Consider the following 19,029-nt stretch of genomic DNA (forward strand, 5'->3'; position numbering starts at 1 on the left):
TTACTCGTATTTTTTTATGCGTTATAGATTCTAATCAATTGAAATTTATTGCAATATTAGCTCTTGTACTAGTTAAAATGTTGAAATTTTTTTCTAAAATTATTTATATTCATTATTTAATATGAATTTTAATACATGATGCAGGTTTTCGTCTTTATCTCTGACTATCTTATCAATAATCAATTTCTATGTTTATTGTTTTTGTATGTTTTCATTACTTAGATCATGCTAAATAAAAATAGCATGTCTTCATTCGATGTAGAGTCTCTTTCGTTTTTCTCAGCAAAATTGAATCACCAATTAAATTTGAGAATATCCGATTTGATGGTAGTGGTGAAAATCTAGTTCAAAACATCCACTTTGAAGGAATTTGAATCACATTTTCCAAGATTATTCTAATAAAACACATCAATTCTTTGAGTTTTTATGTTCAATATATTGTTGTAAGAAACATAAAAGAAGATATAGAATAAAATGTATCATTCAGTATGCACGTAGAGTGTAACAGTGAAAGTATCAATATGAGAACTCAAATCATGCGTAAGAACCTAATGAAATAAACAAAATTATGAGACTTGCATGCAAACAAATATTCTCAAAATCCTTACCTTGGATGAAGTATTTTAATAATTCTAAAAAATTGAAATGGATTGCATTTAAAAATTTTGCAATTGAATTTTCTTCATTCTCTAAATAATCTATTTGGATAGAGTAATTGGAATACCTTACATTTCAATTTCTTATTTTAGGTAAAATAATTGAATTTCTCTTATGAGATAAAATTTTATTTTAATAATATTTATTTTAATATATAAATTTTGAAATTAAATTTAACAAATATTATTGTCAACTTAAAATATTTAAATTTGGTCAAATTTCGATTGAGTCAACTCGATCAAATTCAGCCAAATTTTGGCCAGTGTAAACGCAATCCAATTTGGCCAAATTTAGATTAAAGCCAACTCGATCACATTCAACCAATGAGAAATTTCACAAACTGTGGAATTTCAATTTCCTTCTTTTTTTAGTAAATTTCAAAATTCTACTATTTTAGTAATTTAAAATAATTTCTTAAAATTTCGCAATTTCAATTTCCGTTTAATTTTTTCATCCAAACAGTCATTTTACTTAAAAAAAAATTCAAATTCTCCAAATAAATGAATTACTCTCTTAAATTGCCTATCTAAACACACTATTAGTGTTTATTGTAAAATATATTGTTCACGTAAATCTTTCTTTGTAAATCATTCACATATTGTGAACCATAGTGCAAAGTAATTATCCTCTCTTTGAGAATTTTTCACGTAAACACCACTCAACTTTTGTTTTATTGCTAAGATTGACATTGTGTACTGAGTTAGGAGTGGTATACTGTACTTAGTTTTTATCTAAGTGAGAGATAAAAGATAATCAATAGTGATTTTGTGCAATTATTTATAAGTTGTTTAAAGTGGCAATAAATAATATTTATAATAACTTTCTATTAATGGAGACCTTTGCAGTTATCATTCAGTTACCTGTTAAAATATGTTGTACCTCTTCTTAATAACGATTTTGTTTTTTTGTTTAAATAAAAATTAAAGAACAAAAGGCTAATTAATAAAATATAAAATAAAACGCTTCTAGCTATGCATACTTCTCCACCCGTCATTCAACATTTCTTTTAAAAGGAGATGAGACAAATTATCCATCAATCATCATTTCTCGAATTTATGAGGTTTAAATATCAACTTTATGATAAACAGAATAATAAAAAGTAATATATGTTTCTATTATTAATTTCACATTAACAAATGAAATGTACACACCAACTTACATTTAATCAGTGGATATAATATAACTACAAAATTAAGACATGATATAGAATTAGAATGGAAACAATAAATTATATGGTTGTTAGCTCAATAAACCGATATACTATAAATTATATTTGTTGAAAGCACGTTTGCCTTGAGAAGAGGGAAGAGAAAAGTGATTCCAAAAGAGACAAAGTGAGATGTGGACGCATTTATTTGAAGTTAGAGAAGGTTATATATATGTGGGGTATAGTTTTTGCATTGTGACTAAATTTACGATATTAACTAACCATGTTATATAAATAGCAAGGTTAGTTGTGTGAGAAGTGTTAATGCTGTATTTTTGGTAACTTTTGAACAATGGAAGTGTGATTAGAAGCATTTTGTGATTGTGTGAAGACGTGGACACTATGGAAAGTGCTTTTAATGGGTGAGTTGTATGTTGCATCTTTTTGAGTAGTAGTGTTAGTAGTGGACCACTACATCAAGGAATCTTCTACACTTTCATTCCCAAATTTTCTAAATGCCAAAGTGGCATGCACGACACTATTAAACCAATATTTATTACCACCGAATAAGTAGATTCACTACGAGGTAACTCCCCCTTCAATTTCTCTTCAAAATTATTTAAACTAAATACAATTTAGTTTAATTTCATCTTAAGATTTAATAGGTTTTTTTAGAGTTAAATATGTTTTTGTCTCTTAATTTTGAGTGAATTTTGAAATTAGTCCGTTTTGAAACTTTGGACCAATTTAGTCATTCATCTTTTGAAATGCGTAGATTTAGTCATTTTAATCAAATTTTGTTAAGTTTATTTGATATTTCAAACGCGTTTTATAATAGTATTTGACTTAACATTAAAGCAAAAATGTGTCAAACAGTATAAACAACTTAAATATAATTCTAAAATGCATACGAAATATAAAATAAACCTACCAAAATTTGATTAAAAGGACTAAATTTATGTATTTCAAAAAATCAATGACTAAATTGATTCAAAGTTTCGAAATTGACTAATTTCAAAATTTACTGAAAGTTAAGGGAAAAAAATATATTTAACTTTTTTTTAAATATATTGAATAATTTGATGTAGGTAACAGAGAGTGGGTGAAACGTGTCTCTTCCGAAGGGTAGATTGTTTTCATCAAATGAAGTAAAGTTTGGAGAGAGAAAGCAACTATTCTCCACACACAATCCAAGCAAAATGAGCCAATTCCTTCACATAACTTATTCCCTTACGGTGTAAGAATCAAGAACATCGTTGGAAATTGGAAGTATATTATGAAGGAGATCCCAAGAGAATCATCATCAAAATTTTCTAACTTTTTTGTTTAAATTATGGTTTGCATGATCCAAAAACCAACATAGGAAAAAGAGACCAGTTGTATCTTCTTGAACAATGTTATTTGACTTGTCATTGGTTGAATTTAGTGGTTGTAGTAATGACATTGGGACAATTAATTGCTTTTGCACTAAGTGAGGATCAGCAACAATGTTTCTCTTAATTATCCATGTTTGACTACTGTCATTGTGAGGTTAATTAATTAACCTCATCTGGGTTCTTGCCACGTGTCCAAAGCTTTAGGTTAAAGCCATTGATTCTTGCTTAGAATTTGACCTAATTAATGAGCATGGTAAGTGACAAATACTTGGATGAGAACTTAGTAAGTTCTTTAGCTTTAAGTCACGACTTCGTGAGTGACGTTTTAACTATGGCATATAATAAGGACTATCAACCCCTGGTGAATGAGATTTTGTTTTTTGTTTTTTTTTTTCAATTAATCGATGAATATGAAAAAAATGCAATAGATTTGCATTTAATTGTTTAATCATCTTGACAGAGTTAATTCACTAATTTTACGTTTTAATTTCAAATTTTACAAAACTTTAAACAAAAAATAAAAAACACTACAGTATAAGACTTTTGAACGTTACAGAACCTAATATTTTTGTTAAACCTCATCCTGGTAACTTTTTGAAAAATCATATCATAAGTATAACTTGATTATCAAACTATACAAAAGTGAAAAGGAATTATACAAGATCACATAAACATATGTAGTTCAGAACTGAAAGAACAAGAATACATATATTATCTCTAATGTAAGAAATATCAAACTATGATTTTAATTCAATTATTTTTTATGAATAGTTTTCAGAAACATATTTCAAAAATGTAAAGCTCTTATTTAAATGTATTTCAAAAAATTGAAGTTACGGGAAATTTTGGTTAATTTTGTATTTGTAAAATGTATGGATATTAAGTTTGGAGATATTATAATTTGAGTTAACTACGAGCATTATACATTTCTATAATTTTTAGTTCGCTGAAATTACTTAAAAGATGAGTCTTTCGCAATTTTTATCAATTTTTATCGATTAAAAAAAATTATATATACTAGCGTAAATACAGGCGCTATCGTGCTTGTGTACGCATTTTTTACATATGCATGATATTATATTAGTAAGTGATATATTGTAATGTTATTAAGTTAATATATAAAATAAAATTATATTTATTAAAAATAAAATGAAATATATCAAAAAAGATGAGAAAATAATAGTTAATAAATAGAAAAAAAGAGAAGAAGTAGAGATAGACGATTTTATAAAAAATTTGTAAAAATAACGGTCAATTTTGAAAATTTTAATAAATAATTATATTTTAAAAGGTAAAATTAAAATTTTAAAATGATGACGAAAAGAGAATCCTCTTCATATTATATATATATATATATATATATATATATATATATATATATATATATATATATATATATATATATATATATATATATATATATTGTAAAAATAGATAAAAAAAAGAAGAAAAATAAAAAATAGAACCTTTAATAAAAAGCACAATGATACTATCCATGAAGTCTGATCTAGAGATGGCAAATAAACCTGTGTCCGTGGGTATCACCCGAACCCGTCCCCGTTTTGACGGGGAATCCCCGCTTTGACTGGGTATGGGTATGGGTATGGGTAATACCTGAAATTTTCAACTGGGGATGGGGATGGGGATGGAGATATATATATACCCGCCCAAATACCCGTCCCCGCTTAAATTACTAAACTATTTATAATTTATTAAATAATCTACAAAATATATATAAATAAATAATATATTTACACATAAAATATAATATAATATAATATAATATAGTATATATACATATAAATAAAATATACTTATATATATATATATATATATATATATATATATATATATATATTTACACATATACATGTAATATAATATAATATAATATAATATAATATAATATAATATATATACATAATAATATAATATAATATATATAATATATACGTATAAAACAAATTAATCATTTAACTAGTGAGATCTTTTATAAAGAAATTTATAACATTACAAATTTATAAAAATTTAAAAGAAATATATATATATATATATATATATATATATATATATATATATATATATATATAAGCATAAAATATCTACGCATATACATATAATATATATACATAATAATATAATATATATTATTATATTTATATTATTATATAATATAATATAATATATACTTAAAATAAATATATATCTATAAATATATATATATAAATATATATATATATATATATATATATATATATATATATATATATATATATATATAAACATAGTAATAATAATATAATATATAATATAATATAATATATATAAATAATTATATATATATATATATATATATATATATATAAACATAAGATATCCACACATATAATATATATATACATAGTAATATAATATATAATATAATATAATATAATATAATATATATATATATATATATATATATATATATATATATATAACATATTTCTCATTCTCTTTGTTTTTTGTTATACACTTTGTTTACTCTCTCAATTGTCTAGTTTGTTTTTCAAGATTTAATTTTGAAGGTAATTTTTCTTCTTCTAATTACATAATTTTTACTCTCTGTACATGGTTATGTTCAAATAGGTGTTCCTCAATTTCATTCTATGAAATAATTTTTAGGTTACACATTTGATTATCTTTATTTATTTATTTATTTTCATGAAAATGTTTGACTCTTATTTTGTAGCTCTTCTTTTTGTTACTTTGGTTATACACTTTTTTACTCTCTTTTAATTGTTTGGCTTGTTCTTTAAGGTTTAAGCAGATCTTCAAGGTACTTTTCCTTTTATCATAATCTTAATTATACATTTTTTTTTCTGTTATGTTATATTCAAATGGATATTCTCAAATTTGGGTCACACATTTAATTATCTTTACTCCTTTATGATAATGAATCTGATGAAGAAGGTACATTATATTCTAGTAATTAAAATTTTCAATTTCAATTATTATATCATATCTAATTTTTCATTTTTTTTCTATGTGTAGGTGGATCGAATGCAAATGAAACCACTGATCATTTGTAAAATTAATAAATATTTTGGTTATTATAAAATTTTAGTAATGTGTAATTTTTTAGCTTTTATATAATTATTTGAATTTTATTTAGTTGTTATTTGATACTTTAATTTGAGATTTATACTATTATAATATTTTTCTTAATATTTGACATCATGAAAATCAAAAAGAGTATGTTATTTTAATATTGAATATTTTGATAGTATCATGATTCCGTTGGTGTGATTTTTAAATTTTTTTTATAAAAAATATTTAATTGATATATGGAACAATAAAAAAATGGGTATGAGTATGGGTATAAGAAAATACCCGTTACCCGGTGGGGATGGGGATGGGTCAAAAGTTGTATACCCGTTGGGTTTGGGATGGGGATGGGGATGAATTTTTATTATGGGGATGGGGATGGGATCATGATACCCGTACCCGCCCCGCCCCGTTGCCAAAACGAATATACATAATAAAAAATAATACATAAATTAATAAAAAATAATGAAATAAATTCAAGAATAAATAACCACGTATTAAAAATATTACGAGACGATTCGTAAATAAATAAAATAAAATTCCATAAATTAAACGAAACAAAGTGTAAAGCAATAATAATGATAAAAAAATGATTGATGAAGCGTATCGCAAAAAAATAAATGAAGTGCGGAATTTTTAAAGCTTGAGTTATCTGGTTTTATATTATTTCTATTTTAAAAATTACTATAAATTTCGAAATACAAAATAAGTTAATTTGATGTAAGGAAAACCCTGTTCTAGAAAAAACACATGGTATATTGAAAATAATTAGACCAAATTATTTTCACCGTTTTCACTCTTTACACTAAATAATTATATGAAATAAACTCTAAGGTTAATGTAGGACATATTTTAAATTCTAATAATTTAATTTTCTCATTTATTTAATTGAACATAAAATATGAATATAAGTATTATGTAAATCATTGAAATGTTATATTATTATTTAATTAAGAAATTTATTGATATCTATTTTAATCTCTCTACCTCTTTTTTCCCTTAAAATATAAGTGAAATTAGTATGAACTTTAAAATGATTACGTTAGTGGGCCTAGTAAATATAAGGCCCACTCATCAGCATGAATGAAGGATTATATTATTTATTAAAATTGTTGTTTTCTTTTAAGCCTTAATATATAAAGAAACATGACAACGAATATTTTTTGGAGTGTATTTCCTTTTAGGTTTTGCAGTAACAATGTGACACAGCGTTTATGGTAAGAATATTTTCTTAATCAAAAACCAAGAGTAATTTTTCTGTTTTATTAAGGATATTAATCATACCATAGTCTAATATATATATATATATATGTAAAATTTATAGTATTAAATAAAAATATATAAATTATTTATATATAAATGAATTTCATTTAAAATTCACATTTGTTTTTCAATTTTATTATTTAAATAGTTTTTTTAAAATCAAAATAAATATTTTGTTAATATTATTTTTTAAGTGATCATTTGTATAAATTTTACTATTTTTAAAATTTTAATTATATTTTATTAAAAAATCATCTACTATATAATAAAAAATTAATTACAATACATATTAAAAATATTTACATTTAATTTCATATTTATAATAATAATAATAATAACAATTTTATTACTTTTATTATCAATAAAAAAATGTGAAGGGTAGCGTATATATTTTAACTACTATGTAATAATAAAAGTTGTAATTTAAAATAATAAAAAAATGCTTATATTATATCTTTAAGATTTCTCTAAAAGTATTAAAATTAAGCTATTTATGAGTCAACACCTTTTCTTCTAGTTATACTGTTGACACATATTAAAGAAAAATATATAAATTAGTGGAGGTAGAGTCTTAAATATCGTTTAATAAATTTAACAAATAATAGGCCTGACTTACAATTGTAAAAATATCACACGAGAAAATGGAAAAAAATGGAATTCGACCGATTGGGGGCAGAGTCTCTAAGCCGATCGGTTGTAAAGGAAAATAAGTATAAAAATTAATCATGAAATTAGAATATTAAACAAAGATTAAAAGATTACTGCATCACTATTAGGTTGTGATCGAAGTAAAAGCTCATCCAAAGACAGATAAATATAATGTTTAGGTTATGATCTTGATTATTATAAAAATTATTATTATTTAATAAAAAATAAAATAATTATTATTTTTAATATAAACTTTGACTAAAGAGAAATTATTTATAACATCATTTCATTTATATATATATATATATTAATTAATTAATGATTTTCATTTCTTAATTTGTTCATATAATATTATAGAAATATTAATATAAATTATCGATGATTAAATTTTTAAAAGATCTTCCAACAATTTTTCGAATAATTTTACTAAACAGTTTTTTCTTCTACTCGTACAAAATAAATAAATAAATATATATATATATTATAAGCTTTAAATATTAATTTTAATAAATTTAATAAATAATACAAACATGAGAGAAGTTGTCATTTTTTATTTTAACCCCTAAACCAGCATTGACCTCCTGTAAAACTAAGCCGCATTTTTGTGACCCATGGACTATTAAAAAGTAAATAAGTTTGCGTACAATCTAAAATATAATATCAGATTTTTAATTTTTTAATTGTGTAACAGTATTCAGAAGGGATACTTTTGATATCTTACACATCCCAAGGAGGTCCGAGAAGAAACTTAAGGGAGTGTAAGAAGAAAGTCAAAATTGAAATGAAGATGAGAATAAGAAAGTCCAAGTTGGGGGCAAATTCTTCTTGCATCCCCATGTTTTCCACCTGCTTCCCACACTTCTCAGAATACCAATATTATCCTTTTGTAAATTAATTTAGACAATGAATGTTTTAAAGTTTGTGGTTGGTGTCCCCGTTTCATGGTGATTGCTGGTGGCTGTGGGCATCCATTTTTTGTGAGATTCTCGTTTGCACTTTTAATTCCGACTGTACATGATCCATAATTTTAATTTTGTTTTTTATATTTTGAAAATATAAAATTTTCATTTTATACATTCTGAATCAAAATAAAAAATGTATATTTCGTGAATAATTTGTACTCATAAATAAATATTTGACATTTTGTTATCTTATACAGATGCAAGTGAGAAAAATAGGAGTGCAGGAAGAAAGTTTACTAAGTTGGATATCAGCGGAAACTGATCCCATTTTTTGTAAAATAATAGTATCGGGCCGAGCCCATGTCAGGAATCCCCTTATAGTTCTGTCCCTCCCGCCAAGTCCCAAAAAACATAAACCCCATTTGGCGCCAAAACACTTGAGCTTCAGTTTCAGGTTTCCTTTTAGATTTATTCCCTCATCTCACCATCTCCCTTCTCCCTTGTCTCATTTCCCTCTAAACCAAATCTCACTCTTCTTTTCGCACCAAACCCAACCGTTTGGGAAGCCGCCATGAAGGTCCGGTCGGTGAAGTTAAGGGAGGCGCACGGTGCCATTGGCGGCCGCGCGTCTTTCTGCTCCGTTCTGTGGGACCAGCAAGCCAGTCATTTGGTTACCGCTTCCTCTTCCGACATCTCCATCTGTATCCACGACCCCATTTCCCCCTCCATCTCTCCCAAAATCCTCCGCCACCACCGCGACGGCGTCACCGCCTTGGCTCTTAGCCCCAATTCCACTTGCCTCGCTTCCGGATCCATCGATCGCTCCGTCAAACTCTACAAGTTCCCTGGTACTCAATTCTTTTTCTATTTTGTGGACATTTTTAAAATAAGATTATAGCTTAAAAACATGTTTTTTCATAAGCTCTTCCTAACATGCTTAGCTCAATTCCATTCTCTTTTTGCGACTGTTTAAAAATTTTTAGACATTCGTTTCTATGTTTTTATTGTAATGGATTTTAGGGTTGACACTTGGCAGGTGGAGAGTTTGAGAGAAACATTACAAGGTTTACACTCCCAATACGTTCCTTGGCATTTAACAAATCAGGGAGCATGGTTGCTGCTGCTGGTGATGACGAGGGTATCAAGCTTATTAATACATTTGATGGTACCATTACTAGGGTTCTTAAAGGACACAAAGGGTCTGTCACTGGCTTGGCTTTTGACCCTAATGGTGAATACTTAGCCTCTATGGATTCAACTGGAACTGTTATTTTGTGGGAGCTTCAGTCTGGGAAAATCATTCATAACCTCAAAGGCATAGCTCCTGACACTGGACTAGATATTTCAGCTGTGAATGTTCTTTGCTGGAGTCCTGATGGTGAGACCTTAGCTGTTCCTGGTTTGAAAAATGATGTTGTAATGTATGACAGGGACACTGCTGAGAAGTTGTTTTCTTTGAGAGGAGATCACATACAGCCAATATGTTTCTTGTGTTGGTCACCCAATGGCAAGTACATTGCTACCTCTGGTTTAGACAGGCAGGTTCTGATCTGGGATGTTAATAGGAAGCAGGACATTGACAGACAGAGGTTTGATGAAAGAGTGTGTTGCATGGCGTGGAAGCCAATTGGGAATTCCTTGGCTGTTGTGGATGTTATGGGGAAGTATGGTATTTGGGACAATGTTATTCCTTCGTCTATGAAGTCTCCAACTGAGGATATACCCGTGAAACACAAGAGCAATGGGGTTCTTTTGTTTGATGAGGAGGATCATGAAAATAGTGCAAGTGGAAGCTTGAGTGATATTGGTGAAAATAGTAATGAGGAATTTGAGCCAACAAGCAGGAAAAGATTGCGTAAACACTCCTTGAGTGAGGAAAATTTAGGTGAGGATGGATATGAGGAAATTGCATTGTATCCGAAGGTTGATTCTCACAACAAACGAAATCGATCAAGCAAGGAAAAATTGGATAGTGGGAATATGGGATTTAGAGGTACCATGATAACATCTAAGGCAAAAAGGCAGGAGGCATTTCAGCCAGGATCTACACCTTTTCAGCCTGGGAAAAGGCGTTTCTTATGCTACAACATGCTTGGATGTATAACCTCTATTGAACACGATGGATACTCCCATATTGAGGTAATTTAATGCATAAGAAGTGTTGATAGTTCAAGCTTTGCTTTCATTTTGAGTTACGATCATCCCTTTGTAAATTTCAGTTAATAAAATCAATTTTAGTATAGAAAAATGAGTTCGCATGTTTTTTGCTACAGATTGATTTTCATGATACTGGAAGCACTCCACGAGTTCCTTCAATGACTGATCATTTTGGATTCACAATGGCAGCATTGAGTGAGAGTGGGAGCGTCTTTGCAAATCCTTGTAAGGGGGAGAAGAACATGAGCACCCTCATGTATCGCCCATTTAGTAGCTGGGCTAACAATAGCGAGGTTAGATTACTTGCTTAATCCAGCTGAAAAGTTCACTGATTACTTTTATATAAGAAAATGCATATAAAAGAAGATGTGTAATTACATTACTTTTAGTTTTGCATTGTTACTAGGACATACAACATTTCAGTTTCTATGACTAACACTCAGCATGATGTAAAATCTTACCTTATTCTTACTCTTAAAATTTTTGCAGTGGTCTATGCGCTTTGAAGGAGAAGAAGTGAAGGTTGTTGCACTTGGCGCTGCTTGGGTTGCTGCCGTGACTAGTTTGAACTATCTTCGCATCTTTTCTGAGAGTGGTTTGCAGGTTTTTTTGCACATTCATATCTTATTTACATGTTTTTTATTTTCAATAGCTGAACATAAGAAACAAGATACTTTTACCAATTTAGAAGGTCTATAGGTTTAAAGGGTTGATAAGTATGAATTTCTTGAATTTTGAACTGTTTTATTTTGTGATCTTAACCCCTGTGATGATCTGTAGTCCTCATGAAGCATTTACGCACTTCCAACTTGTTTTCATGGCAGAAACATGTACTTTCACTAGATGGACCAGTGTTGACTGCATCCGGTTTCAAGGAGAAGCTTGCAGTTGTCACTCATGTCTTTGATTACCTTTCCTCAAATGATCAGGTTGGTTCCTTGTCGAGGTTATATTTAATATTTATTTTTAACCTTTTTAAGAGACTATCTAACTCGGAGGACATAGTCATCTTGTTATAAAAACATCACAACTTGATTAATTATATCTATTCGTGTCTATAACGATATATTTTTTCTAAAACTTGCAGATGCTAGAGTTTATCGTATTTAATATTCCTCAAGGGACCCAACTCCTTCAAGGTCGCTTACCAATATCTCCTGGTTCATCCCTAAGTTGGTTTGGGTTTAGTGAGGAAGGCCAACTGTGTTCATACGATTCGAAGGTATTAATTGTGTTTATAGTTACTGTTGATATTTGGTATTTATTCCCTATGCTCATGAGTGCATCGTGTTATTCTAACTGATTTGGTAATTATAATATACAGGGTGTGCTAAGATCATATACAAGCCAATTTGGTGGCAGATGGGTCCCACTCTTCAGGTTCAATAATCGTTTAACCATATGAACTGGTTTGATGTGTCTATTATTCTCCTGCCTGAGATTTGTTTTTTTTTAACTTTCAACGCGCAGTGCTTTAAAAGAGAAGTCAAACGAAAACTACTGGGTGACGGGTTTGAATGCAAGCAAGTTATTTTGTGTGGTATGCAAAAAGCCTGAAGAGTTCCCTCAGGTACAAGACTGATAGACAGTTTGGTGCATTCTTCTTTTCTTGTTTTTCTGGCAACTAATCATTAATTGATATTTGCTTTCCTACTAGGTCATGCCTAAGCCAGTTCTCACTCCGTTGAGTCTTTCATTTCCTCTTGCTTCCTCTGACTTGGGATCTGAAGTCCATGAAAACGAGTTTATGATGAACAACTTGCATCTCTTTTTGGTTTGTTTTTCTTATACCCTTTTCAAATTTAGTTATGATCACTCTCTTTTAGCGAGCTAGTCACAAGTCTTGATTCAGATCTACTTTTACCTTTAGTTTGAGTTGTCTTTATCTGTTTTATCCAATACCTAAATTTGTAATCATGATACACGCAGATTCAGAGAAGAATGGAAGAAATGGCATCTGTAGGTCTGGACACTACTTCACTGGATGACGATGCTTTCAATTTGGAAGCAGCGCAGGATAAATGTATACTGAGGCTTATAGCATCATGCTGCAACAGTGAGTTCATCAGCGTCTGTTTTTTATTTCACTTTGTATGGCTTCAATTGTGAAAGTGAAAAGTAATCATGCCTCGCCCTTATGGATGTTTCAGGCAATAAGCTTGAGCGAGCAACTGAACTTGTGAAACTTTTGACTCTGGAAAAATCAATGAGAGGTGCAATAAAACTTGTTACTGCTCTGAAACTTCCAAACTTGGCCGAAAGGTTCAGCAGCATATTGGAGGTAAGCCTCTTACGTCCTAACAAAGGTACAGTTTAAACAATTGTTAACAATGCACTGCCATCTTTACCTTGTAATCGCTGCATGTTCAAAACAGGAAAGGCTACTTGAGGAAGCAAAAAAAGCTACGGAAACCAACATCAAAGAAAACTGTGTTGCACCCATTAAAGCTGATGCTCTTCATAACGCAAGCAAGGCCTCAACTCGAACTGAATCATTAAATGCAGTTACTATGTCATCACCAAAATTATCTTCTCCATCATTCATAAAGAAAGACAAAACTCAAGAGGGAAGTAAAGCTGGCATAATCAGAAGTCCAATGGTAAATGAAACTATGAAGGGAAAGCAGACAGGGGAAGAAACAAGTGACAAGGTGGGGAAGGTGGGAGACATGACTCCTCATCCATCAAAGAAGAATGGACTTGACAAATCAGAGACTGGTTTGGGACAACCAAATCGTCCCTCCAATCCATTTTTGAAGTCTACTATCAAGTAAAAAAATTCACCTACTCTAATCATGTGAAAAACGCGGTGGAGTTTTCAGGGAGTTGAAATCAATCATCGGAATAGGGTTTCTTACAGAGAAGAGGCTCGCTTCTAATTCATGTTGATCGGTTTATAAAGCAAAAGGCCTGGAGAAAATGGAACACACTTTGTACATTATAAAATCTTATTGTAACTAATTTTTTAATTCAATATAAATTCTTAGGACTCCGATTAGCATGCCTGTTCTCTTTTCTTAGGCCCCGTTTTCCCTCTTTATTCCCGGGATTGTTCAGGGTCTTTGTCCGGAATTTTGTTGAGCTTAAGTTCCCGTATTTCTACTGTAATTGTCATATAAGATATCTTAGTATTTATTACATTTGTTCATTTTCTGAAAAAAGAAAAAAAAATTACAGTGAAGGAACTAACTAAATATGGAGATGATTGAATGGAATTCGTACAAGGAAAAAGGGTACTCCGCTATTTAAGAAAAATAGAAAACTTGCCAAAGAATGTTTCTATTTACTTTCTCTCATTATGAATACAAAATGTACTCCTAATCTGATTGCATTTGCATTCGAAATTCTTCTTTTTCCTTTCCAAGGTGATCCTCTTGAACATATATTTCACAATAAATTACAGTGTGCTATACAGTTGTATTTGCAGTGGAAAAAAAAAGTCCACTTCTACGATGAAGGTAGTGGTTTACAAGTCATAGACAAGGTACGAATCCTGCATGACTCATCTTTCCCGTCAGAAATGGTGCAAAGAATTGGATTGAACATATATACTGTATAATAAGGAAGATAAACAGAAGCAGTTCTTCATAACTCCATTGATGCTTAATGAAGTTCTTCACTCAATAAAAAAATATTAGTCTTTACGCATATGTAAAGACTAACAATGTAGTGCCCCAACTACCAGTAATCTCCACAGGTACAAAATCCGTTTTTGAAATGATGAAACCGCTTGTTATCCCTTACAACAATATCCCTTCCAACAACTTTTGATACTAATTTGATTGCATTGTGACAGTCTACACATATGCGTAAATTTTTGCAAACCCTCAATGTTGTACCTTTAGCCGTATTTAATAGACCAAAAGAAATTGCAAGCTTCTCGCTATGGTTCTTCAGTATCTTAATCTTTTCCTCTTCTTCCAATTCATGAAGCACACAACTTGTGTCGGGTTTATAGCCAATTTTGCTTATTTTTTTCTCCAATTTATTCCAAGTCTGCTGAATCTTCTTTGATTCCGAAAGTGATCCATCACTGACAATAAATCTATAAACCTTTCCTCCTATTTCAATCCAACTGCAGCCTGCGTCTTTATGAAGACCAATCTCCTTCATTCTCTGCCGTACCTTTCTCACCTCATCCCATTTTCCTAATCCAGCATACAAGTTTGATAGCAATACATAATTCTCAACTTTATATGGTTCCAATTCTAATAGCTTTTTGGAAACTTCCTCTCCAATATCCAAATCCCCATAATTCCTACAGGAACTGAGCAATGAACTCCATATACCTGAATCTGGTTCATCTGGCATCTCATTTACCAACTCTAAAGCTTCTTTCAATTGCCCTGCTCGACCAAGCATATCGATCACGCATGCGTAATGTTCTAACTTTGGCTTTACACCATACAAACTCTGCATCTGACCAAGATATTTCAATCCTTCTGTTACTATCCCAGCATGGTTGCAGGCCATTAACACTCCAAGAAAAGTAAAAGAATCTGGCCTGCATCCATTATTTTGCATTAATTCAAACAGCTCAATGGCCTTCAGGCCATGCCCATGAATCCCATATCCTGCAATCATAACATTCCATACTGCTTCATCCTTGTTATCTACCCTATCAAAAATGTTCCGAGAATGTTCCATACTTCCACATTTAGCATACATGTCAATCAATGCACAAATAACAAAGGTATTGTCAGATAAATGAGCTTTCAGTGCAAAGGAGTGAACTTCTTTCCCAAGCCGCAATGATGAAACCTGTGAACAAGCGCCCAGAACACTCATTACAGCAATCTCTTGTGGCTCAATCCCACTTAAGAGCATTTGTTGAAATGTATCAAGGGCCTCACAAGGAAGTTCATTCTGTGAAAATCCAGAAATCATGGCATTCCAGCATACTAAACTCTTGTTTCCCATCTTATCAAAAATTAACTTTGCTCGTAATATACTGCCACATTGAATATAAAGTGACAACAACGATATTCCAAGAAATTTATCCAATTCTAAACCATTACGCATCATAAAACCATGAATCTCTTTGCCACAGCTAAGGAATTTCAAGTGCGCACAAGCTAAAAGAAGGCTACCAATAGTAAACCTATCAGGATTCAACCCAGAATCCCTCATCACAAGATACAAATCTAAAGCCTTTCTGGGAAGGCCATTTTGGGCGTGGGCACCAATCAGGGCATTCCAAGAGCTCACCGTTTTCTCTTCCATACCACAGAAGACACGCTCAGCACAATCCAGCAAACCGCACTTCGCATAGGAAGCAACAAAAGCATTGGCTACCAATTCATCAATCTGAAATCCACGCCTGAGAGCATAACCATGAAGTTCTTTCAAGGTCAGCAGCTCATCTGAACAAGCTGGCAGAACGTTTAACACCGTCACCTCATTCACCTTCACCTTGTCTTCTACCAGCATCTTTCGCAGCAGTCCAAACACTCCACCAAAATCTCCTTCCTTAGAGTATCCACCAATCATGGTATTCCAAGAAACAACATTCCTCCCACCGTTCATATCAAACAAAACTCTTGCCTCCCCCAAGTAACCGCATTTCGAATACATATCCACAAGGGAATTATTCACCGTCATTTCCTCACTAATGCCAAGTTTGAAAGCCAAACCATGAAGAACCATTCCCATTCCCACTTCACCTAGAGTGGCGCACGCAGGAATCACCGTCACCATCGTAGCAACATCAGGTACCAATCCTTCTTCCTCACTTAACAGTCCCTTAAAAACACCGTAACACTCCTCAAAACCCCCATTCTCAGAATACGCGTACATCATGGAGTTCCACGTCACCAAGTTTCTCTCCGGCATAGTTTCAAACACCTTGACGGCACTCTCTACGAGCCCACATTTCCCGTACATGGCAATAAGCGCGTTCCCCACAAAAACGTCAAAGAAAAGACCAAACTTCAAAGCTAGCGCGTGAACCATTTCGCCGAGTCCCGCGTCCGCGACGCCGGCGCACGCTTTAACCACGCAGGGGAGCGTGAAGTTGTCGGGCACGAGCTCCGTGGCGTAGAGCAAGTCAAGGAACAGCGAAATCGCGTCGCGGAAAAGCGCGTTTCGCGCGTAGCTACTGAGAAGCGCGTTGTAGAGGAACAGGTCCTTTTCCTTGGCGGCGTCGAAGGCGGAGCGAGAGTCCGAGGGGGACCCACACGCAGAGAACATGGAAATAATGCGGGTGTTCAGAACGACGTCGTTGCGGAACCGATGCGACGCCGAAACCATAGCGTGGAGCTTTCGCCCGACATCGATGTCCTTGTGGAGCGCAGAGGCTCGTAGTAAGAGTCCAATGGCTTCTTTTGTAACGTCTGAAGAGGAAACGACGCCGTTTTGGGTCTGCGAGTGGAGCAAGTTGAGGGCTTCGTTGAGGTTCCCGGCGTCGCAGAGATTGTGTAAGCGTTGGAGAAAGGGTTGGTGTGGGTGGTTTATTTTGGCGCGTGAATGATCATGAACTTTGCGTGTTGTTGGGGGAGAAAGAGAAGATTTTGGAACCTTAAATGAAGGAAAATGGTTGTTGTTTTTGTTGCGGTTCCATGTCCAACTGCTTCTGTGTTGAATGGGGAGTTTGTGATGGAATGAGAGAGTGGGTGGCGACACAGAAGCCATTATCAGACTTCAGTTTCAGTGCACTCCAATTTGAATGGTAGTTAGAAATTCGTTAGCCATAGAGGTGATAAACACGAACCAAATGCCTTAAGTCTATCTTGGTAACAAAAAAAAAATACCACATTTTTTATTTATTAATTTTGGTCTCATATAATTTCACTTCCATCATATTTTGTCACATACGGTAATATTTTATTGGGTTAAATATGTTTTTGATTGTTTAACTTTCAGTGAATTTTGGAATTAGTCTATTTTAAAACTTTGGACTAATATAGTTCTTCATCTCTCGAAATACAAATTTTGTTAAATTTATTTGATGTTTTGTATGCATTTCAAGATTGTATTTAAGTTGTTTATATTGTTTGACACATTTTTGCTTTAATGTTAAGTCAAATATTATTATGAAACGCGCTTGAAATGTCAAATAAACTTAACAAATTTTGATTAAAAGAACTAAATCCACGTATTTCGAAATATGAAAGACTAAATTAGTCCAAAGTTTCGAAATGAATTAATTCCAAAATTCACTAAAAGTTAAAGGACTAAAAACATATTTAACCCTATTTTAAAATAGGTAAAATATTTTTTTTTCCTTTAATTTGAAGTAAAAATTATAATTGATTCAATTCAAAATTTTAGTATAATTTAGTTTTTAAACTTTAAAAATGTGTGATTAAGTCGCTTAACCAGATTTTAATATATTTATTTGATATTTTAAATGTGTTTTATCTTCAGTTTGACGGATTTTTCTCTAATGTTAGCTGAAAAACATGTTTTAAAAATCAAATAAATTTAATAAAATTTTGTTAGAATGACTAAATACACGTATCTCTCAAAATGATAATGGACTAAATTGATCTAAAATTAAAAAAATAAAATCCACTTAAAATTAAGAAAAAAAATCATATTTAACCTCTTTTAAATTTAAGGCGGCATATTTTGTAATAACGATCGGAAAATCATGTATCAAGTTTATCTTTATATCATAAAATGAAAATAAAATTGTTATTAGTAGTTATAAAAATAAATATAAATAATTTTTATTATTTTATTATAGATAATTTTATTTATTTTGTTGATAATTTTTATTATAAATAATTATTTTAATTTTAAAATAATAATTAAGTTAGAAAAGGTTAAAGTGAAAAGACATTAAACTTAA

At 31.0% G+C, this 19,029-nt stretch overlaps 2 protein-coding genes across 2 annotated transcripts; one reads left to right on the forward strand and one right to left on the reverse strand.

The window, feature by feature from the left end:
- The first annotated feature begins 9,651 nt into the window (after positions 1–9,651).
- LOC114196311 (WD repeat and HMG-box DNA-binding protein 1) lies at positions 9,652–14,361 on the forward strand. Its single transcript, XM_028086913.1, has 12 exons — positions 9,652–9,928; positions 10,117–11,219; positions 11,354–11,530; positions 11,727–11,840; positions 12,062–12,166; positions 12,325–12,459; positions 12,562–12,617; positions 12,708–12,807; positions 12,895–13,011; positions 13,167–13,293; positions 13,388–13,518; positions 13,613–14,361. The coding sequence occupies exons 1-12, from the start codon at positions 9,652–9,654 to the stop codon at positions 14,009–14,011; spliced, it is 2,841 nt and encodes a 946-aa protein (XP_027942714.1). The 3' UTR covers positions 14,012–14,361.
- Positions 14,362–14,461: 100 nt separating this feature from the next.
- LOC114162386 (pentatricopeptide repeat-containing protein At1g18485) lies at positions 14,462–17,986 on the reverse strand. The gene has a single exon (XM_028046255.1). The coding sequence runs from the start codon at positions 17,865–17,867 to the stop codon at positions 14,916–14,918; it is 2,952 nt and encodes a 983-aa protein (XP_027902056.1). The 5' UTR covers positions 17,868–17,986; the 3' UTR covers positions 14,462–14,915.
- Positions 17,987–19,029: the final 1,043 nt, after the last annotated feature.

This window comes from Vigna unguiculata, chromosome 9 (genome assembly GCF_004118075.2).
Source record: "Vigna unguiculata cultivar IT97K-499-35 chromosome 9, ASM411807v1, whole genome shotgun sequence".
NCBI classification, from domain to species: domain Eukaryota; kingdom Viridiplantae; phylum Streptophyta; class Magnoliopsida; order Fabales; family Fabaceae; genus Vigna; species Vigna unguiculata.